At 37.1% G+C, this 27466-nt stretch overlaps 1 protein-coding gene across 15 annotated transcripts in view; it reads right to left on the reverse strand.

The window, feature by feature from the left end:
- PARD3 (par-3 family cell polarity regulator) overlaps positions 1-27466 on the reverse strand; it is a 715988-nt gene that overhangs the window by 204434 nt on the left and 484088 nt on the right. For 11 of the 15 annotated variants that reach the window (XM_053922257.2, XM_053922260.2, XM_053922263.2 and 8 more), the window contains one exon: positions 8561-8671. The exons of the other annotated variants lie outside the window; for them this stretch is intronic. In XM_053922257.2, the coding sequence (XP_053778232.1) occupies positions 8561-8671 (111 nt within the window). The remainder of the gene's footprint in view (positions 1-8560; positions 8672-27466) is intronic. 15 annotated transcript variants of the gene reach the window in all.

The raw sequence follows: 27466 nt of genomic DNA on the forward strand, positions 1-27466 counted from the left end.
AGTTTCAATAACAAAAGAAATTATATTTTTATTGTTAACCTTTTCATCACCAATGAGTTTATCCCCAAAGTTATAAAAGCTGTTTGTATTCCTCCTCCCCACCCTGGTGGCTCACACTTGTAAAGAAAACACTAGAATAAAACTACAGCATACGTCTAGCCCACACAGGTGAGACAGTGCTGCGCAGGCTGTCAAATCGGACGGCTAGCCTGAGCTACCAAGCATGTGGAAATTCATTCTACAAGTTAACGCTGATGAAGCTTGCTGTGCAAATTGCACTGAGAAGTAGGTTTTAAAAACTAAGAATGTTGAATATTAATTGACTATAAAGGTGTGATTTATTGCTGGGCTCTCTATCCTGTTCCATTGATCTATGTGTCTGTTTATTTGCCAGTACCATGCTTTTTGGATTACTATAGCCTTACAGTATAGATTGATAGTAGGTAGTGTGATTCCTTCAACTTTGTTCTTTCTCAGGATCACTGTTGCTATGCAGGGCCTTTTGTGGTTCCATATAAATTTCTGAAATATTTGTTTTAGTTCTGTGAAATATGTCATTGGAATCTTGATAGGAATTGTGTTGAAACTACAGATTGTTTTGAGTGATGTGGACATTTTAATGATGATAATTTTTCCTATCCATGAACACGGTATGTGCCTCCATTTCTTTGTATCTTCTTCAATTTCTTTCTTCAACGTCTTACAATTGTCTGAGTACAGGAATCTTACATCTTTGGTTAGGTTTCTTCCTAGGTATTTCATTCTTTTCTGTAGCAACTGTGAATGGGATTGTTTTCTTAATTTCTGTTAGTTCATGACCGGCATATAAAAATGCAACTGATTTCTGGATATTAATTTTGTATCCTGCTACAATGCTGAATTCATTGATCAGTTCTAGTAGTTTCTTGGTGGAATCTTTGGGGTTCTCTAGGTATAATATCATGTCATCTGCAAATAAAGACAATTTTACTTTTTCCTTAAAGCAAGCACATACAATGGGCTTAAGATAGTTAATTTAATAAATGGAGCAGGGAAAATTGGACAGATAAGTGTAGAAAAATGAAACTAGACCACCTTCTTACACCACACACAAGAATAAATTCAAAATGATCAAAGACTTAAATGTTAGACCCAAAACAATAAAAATCCTAGAAGAAAACATAGGCGACAAAATCTGGAATATTGCTTATAGCAATTTTTAATTGGCTATATATCCCCAGGCAAGGGGAAAAAAAAGAAAAAATAAACAAGTGGGACTACATTAAACTAAAAAGTTTTTTGCACAGTGAGGGAAATCGAATCAACAAAATAAAAAGACAACTCATAGAATGGGAGAACATATTCACTGATATAACTGATAAAGGATTAATATCCAAAATGTATAAAGTACTTACAAAACTCAACACCAAGAAAACAAACAACCCAATTAAAAAATGGGCAAAGGAACTGAACAGACATTTCACCAAAGAGGACATACAGATGGCGAATAGACATATGAAAACACGTTCAACGTCACTAATCATCAGATAAATACAAAATAAAACCACAATGAGATACCATCTCACACCTGTCAGAATGACTATCATCCATAAATCAACAAACAAGTGCTATGAGGATGTAGATAAAGGGGAACCCTTTGCACTGTTGGTGGGAATGCAGATTGCTGCAGCCACTGTGGGAAGCAGTGTGGAGATACTCAAAAAATTAAAAATGGATCTGCTTTTTGATCCAGCAATCTCACTCCTGGGAACATATTCGAAGGATCCCAAAACACTCATTTGAAAGAACGTAAGTACAACTATATTCACTGTAGTGTTATTTACAATTGCCAAGATACAGAAGCAGCCGAAGTGTCTGTCCATCAGTAGATGAGTGGATAAAACAAACATGAGACGTTTACACAGTGGAATACTACTCAGCTGTAAAAAAGGAAGAAAGTTTTACCCTTTGTGGCAGTATTAATGGACCTGGAAAACATTATGCTAAGGGAAATAAGCCACTCAGAGAAAGACAAATGCCATATGATTTTACTCATATGTGAAATCTAATGAACAAACTAAATTAACAGGCAAAACAGAGACAGACTCATTGATAGAGAGCACATGACAACTAGTGGGGGGTGGGGGAGGTTAGGGGCTGGAGGGATTGAGCAAAAAAGAAAATGGACTCATGGACAACGGGGTGGTGATTGTTGGGGGAACAGGGTATAAGGTAGATAGATGGTAATGGGGGGAAAGTACATAAAGATTAAATTTAAAAAAAAACTAGGAATGCATTGTGGGTTTGGGGAATTTTAGTGGCAAAATACACAAATGATTTTCTTTATTATATACTTTTATACCTGAATGTCTTGCTTATTGTTATTTAACAAAAGGCACTTTGTAGCACAACCAAAGAGTTTTACTGACATGTTATATGTTTTCATTCTTTGTGGAGAAACTTATTTTAGGAAAGAAATAATTGGCCAGGAGAGAAAATATTTTCTGGTAACTTACTAAAAATAGCACAGTTTCTTAGGAAAAATCTTTAAAAAGATAGTGAGCATCCTGCAGCTGAGCCCGTGTGGTTCCAGATGGTCGGTGCTAGACACGGGCACCCTCTCCTGTCGCCCTGTAACCCTGTAACCGGAGGCTACACATCACACACAGGTGCCCGATGTTAAGTCATCCCTTTTTCTGAAGAGTCAGATCCTTGTGTAGCATTCATTCCATTTATCTCCGGCCAAACACCAACAATGAAGGAAGTAACTGATTAGCCCAAAACTTAGCACAAGAATTAAATATATATATTGCTTTAAGCACTTGAGAAAGTCCTTCCTAGTTGCAAACAACAGAACTCTTCTGAGGTTTGAGTGATCACAGAGATTAGGGAAGTGTCCTCACGGACTACTTCCCTAACCCTGAGATTTAAACAATAATAATAACAATAAGACTCTTAAAAGTTTTTACTAAGACTTAAAAAAAGTTAGCAAAGAATTTATCATTTGAAAGATAAATATTCACACCTTTTCATTTTGCTAAAAAAAAAGTCTTTTCCATTATGGTAATGAAAATCCTTGAACCTGCATAGAAAATAATACACAAAATAAAGTAATATACCAAATAGAGCGATAAGGTTAATTTCTTTCCTGCTGTCACTAAATTCATACTTAGAGTCTCTCTTCAGCTTGACATCAATTAATGACTGTAATTCCAGACCCTTGTCACAGTGTTCACCACCCTTTCCTCTAATTAAGATGGATGATGCACGATGAAGATAAAACAAGACTTCTGTCCTTGTAGCATTTCTATTCATTAGGATTTTTGCTCTTACAGTAAGTGGCTTTTATGGCTAACTGCAGTATAATAAGATGAAAATAACTTTCTTATGACTATGAAGTAAAGTCTTTAGACATATATCCGAAAAAGATACAAAGCACGAGAATCACTACTGAGTGACCAGCCACTCAGGATGAAAACTCAATGGTGTATTTAAATTACTACATTATACCCAAAATACTTTAACCTCCAGAGCTTAGGAGGCCTCAATACATAAAACTACCAATGTCACATTTTTATAAGACCCTAAGACACAGAAATTGACCTTTAGTGATTTTAATTTTTAAAAATGCTCTTAATGTCTATAGAAAATAAAATATACTAATATTAGTTTAACAAAAAAATTAAATAAATTTCAGATTACTACATATTAGAATTTGTTAACCATGTTTAAAACAATGTTTAAGATATTACAATCAACTCTTTGAAAAAACATTTTACCCCAAAACTTGTACTGACACACAGAAAACTAATTCTGGAAACAAAGTTCCTCAATCTTTCCCAAAAAGTACTTCCTGTCTCTAAAAATCAGTATTACAAAAACTCATCAAATAAAACCTAAATTCATGGCAGAATGAAATTTAAACTACAAGACAACTTAAAGGAACAGTACATATAAATAATAACATCATCATAGATATCCCTTGCTAAGTAACTACAAAATGCAAGCCAGTCAACATTATAAATCTCATTTAAAAGGAGAACACGTGAGATAGATATTACTTGGGATGGGGAATTTGACCAGATATCACAGCTAATGTTTCATCTTCAGGCCTTCTTTCTTTCTATCTGCCCTTCCCGCCATCCATCCATTAATAGTCAGACTTAGCCTTGTTCCAGAAAACATTTAACATGATTTTCTAAGAATGTATAAAATTGTAAAATAAGGCAAAATGAAAATAGATATTAACTTTTCAAAGTTGTACGTGTGGAAAAATCTATTTAATAGAAGAAAATTAGAAAGGCAGAGACCAATATGTTAACAGTGGTACTACTACAGATAAATTTTTTGTTTTTCTGTTTTAATTGTATGGCATTTTATTTCCAGTTTTCTTCAGATTTAGAGTTAGAATATATATATATGTTATGTATATATGATACACACACATATGTTTTAAACAAGTGAGAGTCATGTGAGAAAGAGAAGATGGAAAGAGACAGATGAAACAGGACTAGGACTCATTAGTACACACAACGAAAGGGAGACGGTCACAGCACGGGCTCTAAACTTGCTCATGGTTCTCCGAAATAATCAACTGATTTCCACCACCAGTGAGATGCGTGAGGGGGGTGGATATGGCTGAATCAAGAGCCAGAGGTTGATTCTCTACTCTTTTTTGGTGACTCATAATGTACATTAACATAAATAGAGTGTTGAGAAATAATGGAGCTAACAAATATGTATACATTGGTTTTACCAAGTACTTCTTAAACATATTTGCACATGGAACCCTCTTCTGCTGCTCAACTTTTCTTGGGGAGCCGTGTATCACACTGTTATACGCCAACCATTAAAGTGTAAGTGGACATACCACTGGGAGAAAAGACACACAAGAGACAAAATGTTACTTCTGACACTTGGTCAACAGAGAAATCCGTCCCTGTTTCATAATGGAAACTAAGTGGACCTGCAGTTACACAGATCATTTAATTGCACATGTTCCATTTAGGGTTTGGAGCCCAAACCTTTCGTGTAGTGGAAATGAGCCAACAGGGGCTCTGTCCTAGGCACCCCTGAAAGAGGAACTAGAAGGAGCCAACAAGCACCGAATTCACACATCAACTCCAAATTCCAAGTGTATTGCTTAGTTCCCCACCCAGCCTGAACTGTGTGGCCAGCAGCACCTCTGAATGGCTAGGGTAACTAAGTTCAGAGCCCAGAGCTGGAAGTCAAATTAGCGTCTCACAGGACCAGCTAACTTCACCCTTGACTTCGGTCATCCCCAGACTTCCCACTTCTCAAGAGACCTTAGGCATGTTGGCTCAAGTCTGGCAGGCCAGGACTAGTGGAGCCAAAGGACAGATCCACACTGTGACCTTTCTCACGCATCCCTCCTTTGTCGACAGATGTTTTGAAGGCCCATCTCCCAGTGATGGCAGTGAGTGGAAGGAGAGAGAAGGAAGTTAGCAAGAATGAAGTCAAATTCAATCTCAAACCCATACTTACAAGAATCTAATTTACTTTCACCATCTCTTAACATGGTATGCAAAACATTTTAAATTATGTTTATTGGCCTTTTAATTTTTCAATATTTACATCTTGAATAATAATTTATATGGCATAGATATGTACAGACAAATAATATTTTTGTATATGGACATGTTGTAACCAAGGAATGTCAGGTAGGGAACCAGCCAAAGTAACTTCGGAAATCATAGCTATAGTGGTAAGCAATGTTACTAGAGATGCTTCACTACTAGTCAGCGCTGAAGTAAAGACTGTGGTGAGAATATAAGCAGTGGCTTGTTTATTTGTATCTTTTTCTTCAAAGTCTTTCTGAAGGAGCTGCAGTTTCCAATATCAAAAGGAGATTTGCTAATGCTAACAAGCAGAATAGAAAGGATTTATAAAACAAGGCTTGCTCTACCAAAATCAGAACCACTGAACACACTCCACTTATGTAATCCATGCATTCACTTTTATTATAAGACCCATGAGTTTAAATACAATATACTTGTAAAAATTGTTACTGAAATACAAAGTATAATAGCTTTCTTAAATTATGAACCTAATTGATTTTTGTAATGAACTGTTCATTTGTTCCTTGACCCTACAAAATTTTTATTCTAGGCCTCCCGTATGTTGTAAATTCATCATAATCTCCCAAGATCCCAGAATTACTGCATCTTTACAGGTATAGAGATGGAGATTAGAAGCAAAACTGAGAAGTGAACTGTGCCTTAGGCACAGCTACATCCAAGTGAAACCATTATCTAAAAATCACTGTCTGGCTGGAAATATTTGCCTGTGCATGATAAAAGTATTTTGGAAAATATTGATAGAATTCTGCACTGAAACACAGCAGTCATCTTAAACTACCAAAAAAGGAATATTTAGAATATGAAAAATGGTAAAGGAAGCTATCCCCTTTGGCGGGCATCACACAGGGGAGAAGTACAATGTTTCTTTCTACCAACAGGATCGTTCTCTAACTAAATTACAGGTTTGCCTGTGGATGAATCTGAGTTCTTAAAATTACCTGGTATACACTCTTCCTTTAAGGACAAGAAATCTTTCAGGATAGAAGTCTTTACTGCCAAACAATTAAATGCTATATACTTCACTAAGAAACACTGTGCTCCCCACCTTAGAAACAGTGAGTTTATTAATAAGCTTGAAGAACCCAAATTGGTGAGGGTTAGAGAGGGTCCTGGAAATCAAGAAAGGTGGAATGACTTTTAGAGAACAAAAATTAGGGATGTATTATAGAATTCTACCCCTGAAACCTATATAATTTTACTAACCATGTCACCCCAATACATTCAATAAAAAACAAAATAGAAAATAAAAATTGGAATAGAACCGTAAGAATAAACCCAGATTTGTACCATAAATTAAAAGCCCATATTTCCCCCCCTTTTATATTTTATACTTTGAAAACCTACAGAGTATCCTACCAAAAAAAGAAACCTCTAAAGTACTAAAGGAATAGAAAACATCCAAAGATTAATTGCTTTTAAAGAAAACTGTGGTAGGATACCCTTTTTGGTTCATTCGTTGTTTGTATAAAACTGAGAGCAGCCCAATTCTACAATTGTAGTAGACTTGTCAAGATGCTGGGATATAATCCTAGCTATGGATAATATTTTGCTTTATAACTTTGATCAAGGCACCAGAAACTCCCTTACACCCCAGATTATCTGAAATTAAAAGAAGACATAGTATCTTCTGCTGTGGCAGCTGGGAAAATGAGACATGATGACAGAGGAGCTCACTGCAAGCCTGTAAACTCCCACAACCAAAGTGCGACATGGCCTTCTCATCCCCTGGGAATTACAATGAAAAATTCTCATCACTTACTAGAAAATGGTTTTCAAGTGTCCGCTGAAAGTAACTCTTCATTCATTTCATTAGTCTTTGGGTTCTCAACATGGAATAATTCAACAATAGATATGTAGGGGTTCAGAACCAGTCTCCCCAGAATGTGCCATTTTGGCATGCAGAGTATTTTGAGCTAAGGACAACTGAGCCCCACCCCCCCCACCTCAGGAAACCCTGCACATCCCCCTTTAACTTCCTGAAAGAATTTAGGTCCAGGGTTTGGTGAACACAACTGTCACCAGAAATAACTGAAGAATATGAGCCAGGTGTGGAAAACTGGAGGACCTTATGCGTAAGGCCTGTTTGTTCAAAGTCCTCTCTGTGTCCCCTTGTCTCTGCTTGGTGCAGCAAACATTCGTTTACCAAACATCTGATTTTCCACATTCTGGTCAACTGTTTTCCTCCCCTTTGAGGTCCCAGACACCTACCCCCTTCTCCTTTATTCAGAATAGCACACAAACCTTGATTGCCTGAGTGCTTGGGGCCTCATATCCTTCTGTAGCCCCCATGCTTATGGAATTAAATTTGATTTTCTCCTGTTAATCTGCCTTAGGTCAATTTAATTCTTCAACTAGCCAGAAGAACCTAGGAAGGCAGAGGAGAAATTTTTCCTTCCTAACAATAACAATCTTTCTGGAAGAGATGGAATAAAATTTAAGTAAAAAATGTTACAAAATGAGAGGAGGGTGATATAGAAGAATAAAACAGAAATAAATGGCAGGTTTGAAAGGAACACAACACAGTAAAAATTAACAGCCTTCTCAATTCTTACTGTAAGTCAAAATATTTTAAATGATATAAAAATTTAAATAGTTTTATTTTAAGATAAGTATTTCCTAAAAATTATTATAATACCCTATATACTCAAAGATGAATGAGACAGGGTTCTAAATATTTCTTTGTGGTTTTAAAAGTGATCATAAATTCAGTTTTAATTTATGCGTCTAATGCCTTACTACCTCCTCTGCAAAATATCTTAACTACGACCAATAAAATTCATTTTAATGCCTCAAATAAATGTAAGGTTTTTCTTTTAATCTTTCTTTATGTTGTATTCATCCCATAACCATCAGTATTTGGATTCACACAGAAAAAAAAAATCAATTGAATGCAACTTCTTTATATGTAAAAAAATAAGAAAGAGTAGAAAGAAAAAAAGAACCTCTGTCTAATGAGGTTTAATCACATAACTGAAGTCTACCTCTCCTGCTCCTGCTTCATTCGTATTCTCTCCTCTTCTGAAGTAAGGGTGTCCTGTATTTTTATTTTACCCGTTTTCTCAATCTTGTCATCTTTTCGATGTTTGCCAAACCTGTTGACAACAAAAAATTCTAACTTGTCAATATATACAAAATGAGTTCTCCTCTTGTGATAAAGACATATGTACCCAATGAAATGTGAGCTCCTTCAAAATAAGGGCCAAAACGTCTCCTACAGTTCACTGGTTTTGCACAGTATTTATGTATTTAACTAATTACTTTATTCCCTTTTAGTTAAAACTTTCCAGGGAAAATCCTTTTGGAAAATGGCCTCAATACCTGTTTTTCTTTTACAAAATAAAAGTAAACAACGACACAATAACAGAAACCCTGCATTCATCCTTGTTAAACAAATAATTAATCAACGCTTAGGAGTGAGAGCCAAGCACTTTAGATGCTGGCGGATTAAAGTCTCCATTGGAGTGGGTTTCTCTTTGGACTGAGAAATGATAACCCACAATCATCTGCTTTATAACTTCTCCATGAACAACTATTCTTTACTTTCACAGTCAGGCATATTGGAAACATTCATCATACTTTAAAAACTGACAAGGCCATTTTTGCCAGGTTTCAAGTAACAAAGGATAATTTACAGTGGTATACTTTTAGCTTATAAACTTGAAAGCTTTACTTTTCCTAAATCTGATGGAAAGCAATCGTCGAAAGTAGACTCTTTGACTTGGAAATTTATCTCTCATAAAAAACAAACACATGCATGATTCAAAACCAGTCCACACAAACTTCCACAGATGGGCATTGAACTTGAGGCTAAGAAAACACTAACAGTACCTTCTGCATCAAAAATATCTCAAAAACTTCAGACTTGGTATCAAATTTTTTTTTACTCTGTTATTTTCTCCATAAAAGGCCTTGTTGTCTGGAATGCATGCGCTACATATCCTCAAATAATCTTCATCTATAGTGATTTGGTCACCAGATGTTTCAAAAAAGAAATATTTTATAAACAGTTACTCAGATAAACATTCATAAATATGTAATGCATGCCAAGTACTTCTTTCTGAAGACAAAGTAGAAACTTGGCTTTTGGTGACAATTGTATGACAGACAGAGCAATAAAAGGGTAGGTTCAAAGTTGAAATAAAAGAGAGAAAAGTATTTCAATTAATGGCTTGGCTAGTAGCATAGGTCATTATTTTATTAACACAAATCTGATGTCAAACACTGGCTGGCATATGCAGTATGCAGGAGAATATCTCATCTGTTGAGTGAAACAGCATCATATCCGCAGAGGTACATAAGGAAGAAAAAGCATCCTTAAGGTATTAAAATAGTGAAATTAAAACACTACCACCACCATTACTTTAAAAATTATGTATATTACTAGATAGCACTGAAAACAGGCTCTAAAATTAACTTCTAAAAAGCAAATCTACCCTTAAATATTAATATTACTTAGAAATTGGAAGATCATTTCAATTGGCAAAAGGGAAAAAAGAAAATCTCCAAGAACTTAAGTCCAGCATCTGACTACTTCACACAAGGAATAAAATATATATAATGCTTTTAAAACTATTAAATACAAAACATGAAAAATAAATACTTTCTCTTTCCTTATTTTTTGTTATATTAAAATACTTAAATTGAAGCATAATTGAGTTTATAGAATGAATTAAAAAGTGAAAGAACAAACATGCAATGTATTGTAAAAAATGGATACATCTCAGTAGAAGCCAACATTTAAAACATAATGTCTATCCATTTAACAAAAATTTATTGAGCATCTACAGAGCATTAAAAATAAAAACCTTATTTTTAAAAAGAAGTTCAGGGGAGAGGACAGAGTAACTTGAGTGCCATCAGCATGCAGACTGCACTCAGAGCCCATGTGAATTCCCATTCTAAGAATTCTAGACCAGTGGGACACCTGGAAATACAAAATGTATTCAACTCTCACTTTAAGAAAAGTGTAAGTTCAAATCTTAATACATGATATTTATAATTAGGTACTCCTAAAGGTAAAACATTTTAACCATTTGCTTTTTTAGTTCATAAATGTTCTTCAAATGATACGACGCTGCCAATATTGACTTATTTTGTTTTGTCTTTAAAGACATTGTGCCAGTTCACATTCTGGACCACACACGTTCACCCACGTCACACTTCAGGAACACTAGTTACTGACACAAGATACGTTCTAATCCGTACCAGTGGTGCTGTTCAGTCCTACAGGAAGATCATGTATACCTTGCCCTTTGAGTTCATAATAAAAGGAAAAACTGAAAGTGATTTTTATATATTTCAAAACAGTTTAGATTATTTTCAACTCCCAACTTAACACTGAGTTTAATTAGTTATATTAAATCTTTTTTTAAATGGTCTCAGTCCTACTACTTTGTACAGAAAGTTTTCATTTTATATCTAAGTCTACCAATTTTCAGCTTTTTATCTTAAGTACACAAGATTAAAAAGAAAAGAGGATAGAATCCTAACTCATATTTAAGAACCACATTTTCCTCATTGTATTGATATTAAAGTATTAGTTTCCTAGACTATTCCCTAATCTATTTTATTATGTGTAAATTTATTACCAAACTGTTACAGTATACTTTCCTTTTGTAAATTATAGATTCAATTATTATATGAAAAGTAAAGAAATCACAGACAAAATGTGGATTAGCATTGGAACATTTTCCTATTATATGCTTTAGTTAATAAGTTATGTGATTTCTTTAAGGCATATTATAAAATCATAGCTGTAATTTTTTGATAAAATGAAGAACAGACTAAGTAAAAAAAGTATACCAACCATTCTAAAAATAAAAAGGAAAAATTAGGTAGCTAATCCCTAATTCACTCTATTTCCCAATATATTCTAGCATTCTTCTTAATTTATAGTTGCTTAACTCTTCCCAAAAAGTGGGGAGGGGCATGAAAAATTTCAGTTACACTACCCAAATAGTTTCACAGCTGGAATCAGTAACCAACCTATAAAGACAATCATTTAATACCAGGTGCTTAAAAACTCGGAAGATACCAGTTACATTTATTTTCTCTTTTAAAAGCCACTGATGAATTTCAAATGGGTCATTTTCCAAGGAACAGCATAGCTGAAAAAATTCTGAACTAAGGTAGGTCTGGGAAGCGAATGCATCCTGGAGAATCGATTTTCTGAACTGCCTCCTGACTTATCCACACAAATGTTTGCATGGGAAAGTCTGTCATCTGGCAGGTATGATGCTGAAATCAGAAGTGCCCACATATGCCCCATGATGTTTTTAAAAAATAAGAGAAAATGCCATGGCGGGGCTGGCTCAATGGGTTGGAGCATCATCCCATACACCAAAAAGGATGAGGTTTGATCACTGGTCATGGCACGCACCAGAGGCAACCAATTTGATGTTTCTCCCTCACATCCATGTTTCTCTCTCCTGTCCTGTCTCCCTTCTCTCTCTAATATCAACAAAGCATGTCCTCAGCTAAGGATTAAAAAAAGAAAATCCTTGCTCTTGTGAAGCTTACATTGTAGGACAAGGAGACTGAGAGTAAAAAGAGAGAAAGAGAGAAGACAAAGAAAAACAGAAAGCTTGAGAAAAAGTTGACAGGACTGCTGCATGGAAATAGGAGGGTCACTGAAAAATATGTCAAAAAGCCACTGAAGATTCATTCACAGAAAGTTCCAGATGAGCCAATGTCTCATCAGAACAGAATTGATTGTAGCATCTCTTAACCATATGGCTTTCTTCATAGAGAATGCAGCAATGTTTTATTCAGCCAAAGGAACCTCAAAGCCTTTTGCTAAACAGGTTGTACTGTGACGCCTCACAAGCGCAATCACTGCCATCCGCCCGGCCAGCTGCACACACGGCTACAGTGAGGAACAAGGGGCAAACCGTGCTCGGGCGCACAGGGAAGCCAAAGCAAACACCACAGCAGCGAAGGCCCATGACAAAACTCTAGTGCTTTTATACAGAAAGAACTGTCAGCAAAACTGAACTGTGGATAAGAGTTTCATGCTAAACCATCATTTTGGTTTTTAGTAAACCTAATTCATTCTGCAGTGTAAATGACATAAAAATGTTTTACTGTAATTTATACTGCTAACAAAATCAGAGGTATTTAGAAAAAAATATGCTGAATAATAAAAATACAACTGGTTTTGTAATGAAAGGGCTTTTTTTAAATATCATATTTAAAAACACAACACAGTAAAAAGAAAGTCTTAAAAACCTGCTGCCATGTGTAAAAATTGATGAATAGAATACCCAGATCCAACTATCTGATACGCTTTGTGGGCTAATATTTAAAATTAAGATTTTCTTCAATAAAAAAAACCAAACTCACTGAAATGTCACCTAGTCTGGTACTACCAAGGTCTTCATGTGTAAGGAGGGATTTTCTACAATATTTGTCTTACTTTTTTTTCTTTTGGAATTTTTAAACGCATATTTGTATTATATTTTGCCATTACTATTTAGTCCCCTTATGCCCACTTACCCCCCCAAAATCACCACATTGTTGTCCATGTCCATAAGTCCTTTTTCCTATTTGCTCAATTCTCCCGCCTTAGCTGTCATCCTGCTCTCTATCCATGAGTCTTTCTCTATTTTGCTTGTTGGTTCAGTTTTTTTTCATTAGATTCCACATAAGATATCATAATCAAAACAGCCTGGTACTGGCATAAAAACAGATACATAGATGAATGGAACAGAATAGGGAGCCCAGAAATAAATCCACACCTTTACAGTCAATTAGTATTCAACAGAGGAACCAGGCATATACAATGGAGTAAAGACAGTTTATTCAATAAATGGTTTTGGGAAAATTGGACAGATATGTGCAGAAAAATGAAGCTAGATCACCTGCTTATACCACACACAAGAATAAATTCAAAATGGATTAAAGATTTAAATGTTAGGCTTGACACCATAAAAATCATAGAAGAAAACACAGGTAGCAAAATCTTAGACAGTGTTTTACTTTACTTTTTATCCTCAGACATGTAGGTTAAGTGACATTGCTTGGCTAAGGAAGGGAACTGAATGGGTCAAATGAGAATTCAGTGCCAGCTACCAGAAGCCATCTATCCTCCCCCAACTCCCAGCTCCTGGACTGGAGTGGCCAGCACAGCGAGAGAACTCCATCCATACTGCCCTTAATGGTGCCCCTTCATTCCACATATTTGAACATCACATGATTCATTCATTTCCTTTCTTTATGATTTTTTTTTTTTACCTCTTTCTGGAAACTTCCAGTTGCTTCTGGTACACACATGTGTGTATGGCCATTATGCTAACCCATCTTTGACTACTGTCTGCTGATAATGCTATTGTTTGCCCTAAAGATCCTTGAGATACCAGCTGCCCAGTGAGCTGAGTTCAAGATCCCGTACAGCAAAATCACATACTCTTACCATGTCCTGCCTGAGTCCCAACCCCTTCACATGCCTCAGGAGCACGCTGTTCACTCAAATCAAAGCAATGTCATGAGCCTTTAACATCACCCCCTCTGGTCCTTTGAGTCATATAGTTTTCATAAGCAGATTCTGACCCAAGTTTCTCCAGAAAATCTTATTCAATTGATTCTGGTACAGTCTTTTTCCACATTCCTGGTGTGAGCTTTCATTCCCCTCAACCCATCATTCTCATCTCTAACATAGTGATGAAATTATTTTTGTCTTAAATCCCTAAAAGGTAATTACTCTAAATTTTATGTCAAGAAAAAATAATCTAGCCACGTATCTTTGTAGCTTGTTCTATTGCACATTTCCCCATGCACACTAAAGGTATATGTGCACGTTTCTGAAAATCAAAGTCTAGAGGATGGTCACCTTGGCCAGTGTCTTTGACAGACAAGGAAATGAGGTCCAGGAGGCACAGAGAGGTGCCCAAAGTCACAACGTATGCTAAAAATAGCATTCAGGTCACCTCCTGGCTAGCGTAAAATATCTAGGTGGCGCTGAAGGTGGATACTCCTAGAGAAAATGAAATTCCCAGATCTTGGAGTTCACTTTCTGTAAACCCTGAGACATATAAATGAGCACCTGTTGAATGCTCTTTTGATTATTTAATTACACTTTACTGGAACATACTGAATTCTTACTGTGGACTTGATCTCACTGATTCCCACAAACAGTATTATCATCCTCCCCATTTAGGAGCCACCTCAGGAAATGGAGGAGAATTTAGTGATTTAACAGGTCAAATAGCAAGAAGTAACAAAGGCAGATTTCAGAGCCAAGATTGTCTTTACCACACCCAGCCACCTCAAAACCTCTAAGGAACCAAAGACAGTCAACTACTCGATTCTTTTTACTGAGAGCAGATAGTTAAAACATCTTTGTTGACATAAAAGAAACAGATCTTGCACTGCCTGCAGCAATGAGGTCCAGGGGACATTGTTCCCAACTGGAACTGTCTATAAAGGCCAGGGACCTGGACACAACTGACCCTAACCATCGGGAAGAATAGTAAACACTGCCCACAAACCCCTTCCCAGGCGTCGCCCATATTTTAAATGCAATGACAGTCCAAAAGTCAAAACTGTCCTTTCTGACATATGCAAATTCTTCCAGGCAATAGCAGAAACATGTCAAACTGTCCAACCCAATCACAGAATAAAAGAGCAAGAATCCACCACATGCATTTATCTTTCGTACTGATGTGCTCATGGTTTCTGGCCCTATTTTCTACGTGTGTGTATGCCTTGGTCTCGATTTTATAAATGAGAAATAGAAAAAAATCAGTCATCTCTAATATATCCTTCCTACGTAGGATCTTACATATTTTAGTAACATTTTAAGAAACTGACACCTTGACAGCATTCTAATTCGCTCAGCAGTCGATTGTGGCCATGCTGGATGAATCAGGGAAGAGCAGGCTGATTATGAAAAGCAGAAAGCTCCTATTTAGGCAAAGAAAAAAAAATCTTGGTAATCAACAATAATGAGAAGGGAGCCTTAGAAAAAGGTACATGACAACTTGCTAGTACTTTTGCAAAAGGGGATGCAGCTTTAAGTTGAGGTGGAGTTTAGCAGGGGTTCAGGAAATTCACAAACTTGAGGATCATTATTTGATTGTGTGCAGTTTTCATCAGTGCCAGTCTGATGATTGCATTTAATAAACAGATTTGTGTTGCCCGGCATCCAGGGAAAAAGAAGCGACTTTTTCTAAAGAAAAATAGCTACTACTTAGCTGAGCTAGCACAGCCTTCAGATGTACAACACACCGTTAATGAGCATCATGTCCTTCTCAGGACTCCCATTAAATGACCTCACAAGAGCACTTGTCCCTGCGCATCCTGTGCCATCTAATTAAGGGTGCACCGATAGGCCCAGTAACTCTCCACTTCAGAAGCCCTAGAAGGCTATGGAACAAGGAAATATTAAACAACAATTAAACCAAACCACACATTATCAGTTTTGTCTTTACAAGAATCACAGTAAACTCCAAACATCTTAAAAATAGAACGAAACCAAACCAAACACACACGCACACAAACTGTGGGATCCAGACAGGACGCCTTAAGAAAAAAAGAAAAACCCAAGCTAATACAGTCATCCTTCAAAACACAAGATAAATACCTAAATAATCCTAAAAATAGCATTTATAATCTATACTTAGAGCCATTCAAGTAAAATGACAGAAAATGAGTGGCGGTACGTCTTAACTACGATGTACAAGGTTTTCAAGCATCAGCTAGTTCACAGACCACATGACATTTTCTGTACAAATACATTCCCTCTTTGTAAAAGGGGTCAATTAGTAATTACTGCTCCATATGGGATTTTTATAAGGCTTGATATACCTTATTTTTTCCAAGCATGCCCACACAAACAATCAAACCACACTAATAACCCCTGGAAGCCAAACATGCAAATGTAAGTAAATATGCAAATTATGTTTTTGTTCCCCCTCTACACTGACTTTATAATAAATATATATAAAATTTAAATATATATACACACACACATTTAAACACAGTAAAAACAATACATAACTCTGATTATTTGAATGTTTAATTTGGCATTGAAATCAGCCACGTCCGCTTAAAATGAAGTCGAGACTGCCTTTCACCCAGCTACTTCTCCGGGCCCTTCCTTCACCACTAAACTCCTAATTCTTGCTCTGTTCATTTTAATACATTATTGTTTCATAACACAATACTACAAATTGCAAATTACACTTGGCTCAAGGAATGATTATGAAAAATACTATCACTGCTGCCTTTGCTCGAATAACTCTGATAATAATGAGAGATTGATTGAGCTCTAAGGAGTCCAAGTAATGAGAAGGGTCAATTTGAACATTTCTATTAAGCTTCTTTTGTTAAACTCAACACTCTGCCAGGTCAGAGGCAAATAATCATACCCTGCATCTGGTTACCATGGTTTTCCCTTTCCTAAAGCATCAGAACAATTTAGTAAGTGGTCCAGGCCCAAAGGCAGTCCCTGTGAGAAATGCAAATAAGGCCTAAGTCAAAAAACACATCTATTGAAAAGGGCAGTTGAAAGAAAAAGTAAAAAGGTAGAATAATATTTTACTTCAGCTTCTGTCCTATTGGGACAAAAAGATTCAAGGGTTTTCAGTAGCGAAGATAATTCTGACAATTTCTGTTACAGTCGCCAATCCGATAACCAAATTGGCCTCCTGGTTGTAAATGCTTATGAGGTAATACAAACACGTGCATAACTTATGGGTACCTTTTCTGAGTTAGAAATATTCACCCTCAATTAAATATGCATTAAGATTCAAATTCAATGTTCTAACTACTGATGGAAGACCTACTCGGCAGGTATAGTTTAAAGGTGGTCTTATGTTTACATGTTTCCAAAGCAATGGAAGTGACAAAAACAGGAGGAATATAGTCATTGAAGTGTAGGAAGGGAGGGAACAGACCTTTTGTAAAGCTCCAGGAAACTCTGAAAGATTAAAACTTCCCCAAAGATCTCATTATCTGTAAAGTTAAGGTGTTAGTCAGCACTTTTGTCTGTAGATGACAGGAAACAGTTTCCTAGAGAATGTTCTCTACAGAGAAAATTAAGGTGCAGACTGCAGTGGTTTATCTTTCAGTTGATTTGCATATTGGGCTCTGGGGGCAAACTGCCCTGACTGTGAGGCCACCCGTGATTCTCAGAGCTGAGAGCAGAGTCCTCAGAGGCTGCAGGCTCCCTGGGCCTCCATGCCAAGCCCCTGTCTGTCTGAGCCTTCACAAGAAGGGGGACTAAGTGTGTGGTTAAATCCAGTGTTCCGGCAGCACACCTGGGTCCTGGGAAGTCTGACATGAAGAAGATGATTGTGTGGCACCAGATATGGCAGTTGCTCTTTTCCAGAAAAGATTCTTTGTGCCTCCGTGCTGTGGTTTCGCTCCACCTGGATGCACAGCTCTGCGTTAATACTTAGGACTCAGCCAAGGTTAGAACGCAGCTGGTAATGAGGATCCAAAATTCTGGGATGGTTTCAGGGACTGAGTGACACAGGGCCTAGAACAAGAAGACGTGTCTAGTGTCTCATCTCCAATCAGCACACCCCTCATGTGAAGGGGACATGAAACGTGACAAATGGCAAACCACCACATTCTCCCTTGTTTGACTAAGTAGTTCAGCAAGCGCTCAAATACAGAACTTGGTGATGCGTGCACTGGCCTGGAATTCTTCTCACCCCAACGCGTTCCTTCCTCTAAGAACCATCACGTCTGCACTGCCTGCTGTGTGGTCTGAGGCTCCAGTCAGTGACTTGCTGGGAAAAAGTGGAACTCTGGAAGAGTGGACATGTTTGCCCAATAAGCTGTCCTGGAACCGGAGCCAATACCACTAACATCAGTTTAAGTCTCAAGTCTCCCCAGTAACAGCCGCTTTTCCTTGGCTAAAGTTTGCAGCTGTCTAGTCCAAACTAATGTGGATAATCATGGTGTATTAGGAAACCTCACTCCACTGAGGAATATGTATATATTCCTAAGGATAGAAATAACCCATATACATATCTATTTTTATCAAAGGCATGCAGAATTTCTGTCTATGAACTAATGAAGAAATAACTAATCTAAGGACAAAAAGTCCATGTAGAAGAACTTAACAAATAACAAGCTGACAGATGTACAGTACTTTAAATTTCAAAAAGCCTCCCACATACATTATTTCATTAAGTTCTTAAAATGAAATATGAATAACATGGAAATGAAGAAACTGAGGCTGGCCAGTTAAATGTCAGAGGTGTGGAGCTGGGTGGAGAGGAGTGAGCTTCAAACTCTAAATCCTAAATTCTTTCTATGACAAAACACTCTTTTTCCATCTCAGATTGAATTCAACCTCTTCACATGCCTCTTAGGTTCTTCATGTTACTTTACATGTTAAGAGTTAATGAATTAAAGTAAAATCCTTATTACACTGAATCCTTATTACATTGAAATCACATTAAAAATAAACTTTAAGGAAGGTCACTACGTAAGCATCCTAAATGGTGGAATAACAAACAGACTGTGAAACACTTGAAGGTAGTCCATATGATTTTAATTCTTAAGTGTCCGCCCAAATGCATGATGCGGTGTTCCTCCAACAGGATAACAACAGAGATGTGCCGCTGATGGATGGACCTGAGGACATTCAGACGCGAAACACTGAACAATTCAGGCAACGTATCTGAAGATAATAGAATTACATGCCTCATGGCAGCTGAGAGGGAAAGGGGAGAGTTTCTCAACCTTGGCATCATTAAGAAGTTTGGGCCAGATAATCCTGTGTAGTGGGGAGAGTAGAGGGCTCTCTAGAACACCATAGTATGTACAGGGGAGTAGCACCTCTCCCCACTTGTGACAACCAAGTAAGTCACAACAGACTGCCAAAGGTCCCCTGATGGGGCAAAACACTGGTGGTTGAGCACCACTGGGTTAGGTTTTGAGACGAGTAAGTTAAATGTCGTATCGCCCTTCTTTGAAAAGAAGAAGAAGAAGAGAATTCAAAGGACAGTGGGACATATATTGGTCTTCACCCTCAAATGCTCCACTTATTATTTCCTAAACCCTGAAGAAGCAAGTCCCTACTGAGATGGTTATGGTTGTATGCAGATGACCACCTAAGTCTTAGAAGACAAGATCTAGCCTGCTATAACCCAAGAATATATTTGGGGAATGTAGCCAGAAGAACCAATATATTAAAAAGGCACCAAAGTCAGTACAATCAACATTAGATCACTGATTAAGAGCTTGTACTAAAAAATCAGAAGGACATGGGTTATTTGATGTGTAACAACTGGCACTCTTAAATACTAATAAAAATACTAGCTGTAAAAAATAGTCACAAAGATGAAATATAATCATGTTTTTAAACATGAAGAGCACTGCAGAAATCCTCACTCTAAAAAACTGATACAATTTTCTATCAAAAATATCTGTATTCCCTCCTCCATTTCCAAACAGCCCCCCTAGGCTCCCTAAGTTGGAAAGAGCATATGTTTTATAGTATTGGTGGTCTACTCCCTGTCTTTTTGGTTAAGTCAAAGCGATCTGGCCGGTGGTGGCTGGTTGCGGACAGCACAAAAGAGCGTGAACAGCAGCGGGATTTGCAGAAGCCTGAGGCTACCTGGCTTCCGAAACAGTGAGCTGGAGAGGCAGTTCCCAGGAGAAGGCTCTACACAGCAGGTGCTCCTGGTTGCCTACCCAATATCCCACTCCTCTTCTTCCTTAGAAGTGGATCCTTGATTTGCTGGGGAGAGGAAATAGGTCTAGCTGAGATAAAACTACTTTTTCCAGGCTTCTCTGAAAACAGGAACAGAAGGCAGAGCCAGATTCCTGAGTCAAAATCCCAGCTTTGCCTCTAACTAGCAAGGTGATGTACAGCCATGTGACTCAATGTACTTGGACAATTCAACCTTTTTAAAAAAAGATTTCATTTTTTTTTAGAGGGAGGGGAAGGGAGGGAGAAAGAGAGGGAGAGAAACATTGATGTGAGAGAGAAATACCGATCAGTTGCCTCTCGTATGCACGCTGACCCAGGACCAACCCGCAACCCAGGTATGTGCTCTTACTGGGAATCGAACTGGTGACCCTTACCTTTACAGAACAACTCAATCTCTTTGAGCCTCAATTCCTCTTTGATAAAATATAGCCACCATCACAAGTTTATTTTAAGAATTAAATGAATTATACACTGGGTATTGGCAATACAGGCACTGAATAAATATTAACTATTATCATTTTTATTCTTAATTTCTGGTTCATAAAAATTGATGATGGGACTTCTGGGAAAGATTCTTAAAAATGGGGCAGATTCCACTAGAAGTTGCCATTTCCCCTTCCTGCTTAGACTTCTGACAAGATGGTTCGAGTTGTAACCGTGAAGTGACAGTGAAGATAGAAATACCTGTGAAGACATTTCACAGCAGCACTAGTCACAAGAGCCAACAGGTGGAAGTAAACTAAGTGTTCATCAATGGATGAACAGATAAACTAAATATTGTATATACATACAATGAAGTATTATCCGGCCTTAAAAAGACAGGAAATTCTGACACTTAGTACAACATGGATGACCTTTGAGGACAGTGTGCTAAGTGATATAAGCCAGTGACAAAGAAGATAATTACTGTATGATTACAGGAAGTACACAGAGCAGTTACATTCAGAAAAACGAACATAGAAAGGCGTAAAAACAGAGTTTGGGATTAGTGTTTACAGGGCACAGCACTTCTATTTTGCAAAATGAAGAGAGTTCTGGAGACGGCCGGCGGTAAAGGCCCAACAATGTGAATGTGCTTAGTGCCACCGAACTGTACACTTAACAAGGGCTAAGGTGGTAGATGTTATATCATGTGTATTTTATCACAATTTAAAAAAATAAGCATACATATTACTGTTGGCTGGATCACAAGGAGGTAGTGACATGGGTGATGATCTGGGGCCACCATACAAACCAGTCTCCAGATTTTTTTTTAATCAGAGGAAAACAAACACGGTCATGTTCAAACCACAGTTGCTTGGCTCGGTTACAACTAAACAATTTCTTACATATTAAATCACAGAGATAAAAAGGCAAGAATAAGTGTTTCCTTTTATATATTTGGATTCCCAAACAGAGAAAAGGAGACTATATTATTTGTGAAATATTTGTAAATGACCCCATTTCACATCAATACTTCACCAGTTCAGCCCTATAGTTTCCAGCAACTAACTTTCTCCTCAAGATGTCACCCTCAAAGTCAATCACGGGGGCCACGGGGGGTAAGGTGGAGCCAGCCAACAGACTCCCAGGGATGTAAGAGCAGAATTAATTGAGACAACTAAAAATAACCACCAATGTGAAGCCCCACCTATTCAGGCCAATGGTGCCATTCTAGCTGACAAAGACTTCCAGTACGAAGACAAGAAAACAACACTCCATGAGTCAGAAATGATTTTGATTTTCTCTCCACTATTTCTGATGCTATTTGGGGAGTCTCCCAGTTGGGGAGTAGAGATAGCTTCACACACTTTCTTTTGTTTTGGCTGCCTATCAGCCGCATGCATACAGAAGAGCAGAGGACACATCTAAAAGAAAAGGTCCTTTTCCACAGCCAACAGGACTAACTGAAAACAGAATAAAAATTCTGCTTTAGTGAATCACATGACTTCCACCTCACAAGAAAAATACTGTTCAAAGTTGTTTAGCCAAACTAAATAGGGGTTTTAGTCTAAGAGTACATGCACTGAACTTTCACAGTAAAGATGAGAAAACCCATATGGATAAAACCATATTTAAATATGGAACCTTTGAAAAAGAGTTCCACAAAAATATTTTATAAGTTTTTATATTTGTTTATTGAAATTGACATGGTAGTCTAAAATCTTAGTAATTTAAAGACTATAACAGTATCTGACTAGGACCAAACGATGTTACTATCTAGTAACATTCTCTGCTTTATAAAAAATATTACTTTGTCTATAATATTTTATTATTGAAAATATAAAAGAAATCCAAATCCAGCATAAAATACATGTAATTCTACATTATCCTGGAAAATAAATTCCCAGAAAGAAAACCAGTGGAAATGGTTTTGATTGCAACAGTGGACATAAAGTGCATAATACATAGCATGATTCATATTTAAAATGCATGTACAAGTCTCAATAAATTTAAGAAGACTACAATCATATCAAGTATCTTCTCTGACCATAATGGTATAAAAACTAGAAAACAATCACAAGAAAAAAACTATAAGATACACAAACACATGGACACTAAATAATATGTTCTAAACAATAAATGTGTGAACAATGGTATCAATAAAGAAATCAAAAGATACCTTGAAACAAATGAAAATGAGACCACAATAACCCCAAAATCTATGGGACACAGCAAAAGTAGTCCCAAGAGGGAAATGCATAGCATTACAGGCCAATCTCAAGAAGTAAGAAAAATCTCAAATAAACCATCTAACTTTACACTTAAAGAAACTTGGGGGGGGGGAACAAACAAAGCCCAAAGTGAGCAGAAGGGATAAAATAGTAAGTATCAGAGCAGAAATAAACAAAATAAGTCTAAAATAACAATACAAATCAAAAATCAATAAAGCCTGGCTCTTTGAAGGGATAAACAGGATCGACAAACCTTTAACCAGACTCATCAAGATGAAAAGAAAGAGGACCCAAATAAATGAAATCAAGAATGAAACAGAAGTAACAATTGACACCAAATAGATCCAAATGACTGTAAGAAAATATTACCAACAACTACATACCAACAAACTGGACAACCGGGACAAAATGGATAAATTCCTAGAAGTGTGCAACTTTCCAAACTGAATCAGGAAGAATCAGAGTATCTGAATAGACAGATTATACCTAGTGAAATTGAAGCAGTAATCAAAAAACTCCCAGCAAACAAAAGTCCTGGACTGGATGACTTCACAGGTGACTTTTACCAAACATTCAAAGAAAAACAGACATCTATCCTTCAGAAACTATTCCAAATAATTCAAGAGGAAGGAAGACTCCCAAGCTCATTTTACAAGGCCAGCATTATCTTAATTGGAAAACCAGATTAAAAACACTACAAAAGAAGAAAATTATAGGCCAATATCCTTGATGAACATAATGCTGAAATCCTCAAGAAATAGTACCAAAGTGCATACAGCAATACATGAACAAAGATCACACACCATGATCAGATGTGATTTATTCCATGGATGCAATGTTGGTACAATATCCACAAATCCATAAATATGATACACCACATAAACAAAAGGAAGGATAAAAACCATATGGTCGTATTCATGTCAACAGACATAGAAAAAGCATTTGATAAAAACCAGCACCCATTTATGATAAAGACTCTCAGCAAAGTGTTAATAGAGGGAATATACCCCAATATAATCAAGGCCATATATGACAAACTCACAGCTAATATTACACTCAATGAACAAAAACTACAAGTGGTCCCCGTAAGATCAGGAACAAGACAGGGAAGTCTGCTTCCACCACTCTTATTCAACACAGTATTAGAAGTCCTAGCCACAGTGATCAGACAAGAAGAAGAAATAAAAGGCATCCAAATTGGAGAGGAGGGAGTATTAAAAATGTCATTATTTGCAGATGACATAATAGTGCATATACAAACCCCTAAAGATTCCCCCCAAAAACTACCAGAACTGATAAATGAATTCAGTAAAGTAGCAGGACACAAAATAAATATACAGACAACAGTTGCGCTTTTATACACCAATCATGAACTATCAGAAAGAGAAACTAAGAAAACAATCCCATTCACATTTGCTTCAAAAAGACTAAAATACCTAAGAATAAATTTAATCAAGAATACAAAAGACCTGTACTCAGAAAATTATAACACATTGAAGAAAGAAATTGAGAAAGACGCAAAGTAGAATCACGTACCATGTTCGTGGATAGGAAGAAGCAGTGTCATTAAGATGTCCATACTACCCAAAGCAATCTATAAATTCAGCGCATTTCCTATCAAGATACCAATGGCATATTTCAAAGAACTAGAACAAGTACTCAAAAAATTTATATGGAACCACGAAAGACCCTAAATAGCCACACTAATCTTGAAACAGAGGAAGTTGGGGGAATCATGATACCTGATATCAAACTATGGTACAAGACCATAGTAATCAAAAACAGTATGGTACTGGCATAAAAACAGACATATCAATCAATGAACAAATGGAGAGTCCAGAAATAAACCCATACCTTTATATTCAATTAATATTTGAAAAAGGAGGCAAAAACATACAATGGGGTAAAGATAGTCTAATCAATATATGGTATTGGGAAAACTGGACAGACACATTCAAAAAATGAAATTAGGCCACCTTCTTAAACTACACACAAGAATAAACTCAAAATGAATTTAAGACTTAAATGTTAAAGACTCGAAACCATAAAAATTTTAAAAGAAAACATAGGCAGTAAAAATCTCAGACATTGCCCTTAGCAGTATTTTTTCTAATGTATATCCTTGGGCAAGAGAAACGAAAGAATAAACAAATGGGTCTACATTAAACTAAATAGTTTTTGCACAGCAAAGGAAACTATCAACAAAATTGAAAGATAATTCACTCTGTGCTAGAACATATTTGCCAATGATACATCTGATAAGAGCTTAATATCCACAATTTATCAGGAACTTAAAAAACTCAAATTGAAAAATGGGCAAAGGACCTGAATAGACACTTCTCCAAAGAGGACATACACACGACCAATAGACATACAAAAAGATCCTCAGCATTACTAACCATCAGAGAAAAGCAAATTAAAACCACAATAAGATACCACCTCACACCTATCAGAATGGCCATCATCAATAAATCAACAAACAAGTGCTGGTGTGGATGTGGAAAAAGGAGAACCTTTTTGCACTGTTGGTGGGAATGCAGACTGGTGCAGCCACTGCGGAAAGCAGTATGGAGTCACCTCAAAAAATTAAAAATGGATCTGCCTTATGACCCAGTGATTCCACTTCTGGGAATATTTCCAAAGAAACCCAAAACACTATTTGAAAGAATATATGCAGCACCTCTGTGTTTACAGCAGTGTTACTTACAATAGCCGAGATATGGAAGCAGCCCAAGTGTGCACCCGTAGATGAGTGGATAAAAAAGCTGTGGAGCATTCTCACAATGGAATACTACTTGGTCATAAAAAAGAAAGAAATCTTACCCTTTGCTACAGCATGGGTGGGCCTGGGAAGAATTATGCTAAGTGAAATAAGCCAGTCATAGAAAAACAAATACCGTATGATTTCACTCATATGTGGAATCTAATGAACAAAATGAACGAACGAGCAAAACAGTGACAAACTCAGAGACAGAGAGCAGGCTGACAGCTCTCGGGGGGGGCAGAGCTGAATGTGGGGGGAGGGCATCGGGACAGTATAGGGATTGAACAAAAAAGAAGAAAAAGAAAAAATTCATGGCCATGGACAACAACATGGTGATTGCTGGGGTAGTGGCGGCAGAGAGAGGTGGAGGAAGGTACAGGGGGATCAATGGTGGCGGACAGAGATTTGACTTGGGGTGGTAAACAAACAATGACATGTAAAGATGACCTGTTGTAGAATTGGGCACCTGAAACCTGTATAATTTTGTTAATGAGTGTCACCCCAATACATTCCACTTAAAAATAAATAAAATGCATGTAAAAATAAAAAGATTTTAAAAAATTATGCACATAGGCAGAGCACAGCTAGGATCCTTTCTGAAAGGACCAGGAAACTAAAATCTTGGACATGCTCAATATACTAATTTTAATAGACTATGTAAAGCATTAATTGCTTGAACATACCCAACACTTTATACCCCTTTGAATATAACATAAAAGATGCACAGTGTTGCCTTGAAAACCAAGAACATCTGCAAATCACAATTTATAGTTGATTTTTTTTTAAGCCATGGGAATGGAAACACCCATGAACCTTGGAAAAATAGGTCCTGGGAAAACATAGTCTGAAAATTAAGTATAGAGTGAGGACTCTGGATCATGGGTTATAATGGTTAAATGCCACCTTTTTTGTTTGAAAAAAAAAAAGAGGTTTTCAAAAAAGGTACTTTTGATCCTGGCACTTTGATGAAACAAGCTAGTTGGCAGGCCTAAATACTCTCTTGTTTTATAAACATAAGCAAAACCAGAAAGTAGGTCCTATCATAATTCAGTGTGGCTCATGTCATCAGCATGCACACCCACTCCAGTCAATGCCACCACAGCAGACAAAAGAGAAACAGGGAGGATGCTGGCTCTCAGCAGTGCAGCCAAGGAGCAGCGCCGCACCGGTAAAACTGATCAGTGAATTTACTTTCCCTCCATTTGACACTTTGGTCATAAGTTACTTAAAAAATGAATTCCTCATACCCTAATTTCTATACTCCTTTGTGAAAATCTACAATAGGGATTAATGTCACTTAAATATCATTTCTATTACTCAAAATTACAGAAATCTGACAGGTTTCTGTGTTTGTGTAGGGAGTGTTGGGGGGAAAAGAGCTCTGCTTTTCCAAATAGGAATTAATACATGATGTTCTTAACTTGGACCAAGCATCAGCATCAGATACTGTCCACACTGGCAACACACAGAAACACTGAAGCACGTCACGTAACAAGGGGTGGCCATTCAAAATTGGTCCGCTGACCTCCCCATGCAGCTGAGACCACGAGTGCCTTTTGACCTCTGAGCAGAAACACTGCTGACCATATTCTTCTATGTAACTAATTAAAAAACACACTGTAGCCTTGGCTTTAAATACCATACTCTTGTGGTTTTCCTCCTCTCTCTACACAGGCTTCTTCGCAATAATCAACAGTACCCTCCCCATGCTGAGCTGCCCCCAACGTTTGAAGAATCCTCAGAATTCAGGCCTTGGCCTGCTCCTCTTCCCTACACACACTTCCAGATGTCCCCTCCACTA

The sequence above is a fragment of the Desmodus rotundus genome, chromosome 4, assembly GCF_022682495.2.
Source record: "Desmodus rotundus isolate HL8 chromosome 4, HLdesRot8A.1, whole genome shotgun sequence".
Lineage (NCBI taxonomy): Eukaryota > Metazoa > Chordata > Mammalia > Chiroptera > Phyllostomidae > Desmodus > Desmodus rotundus.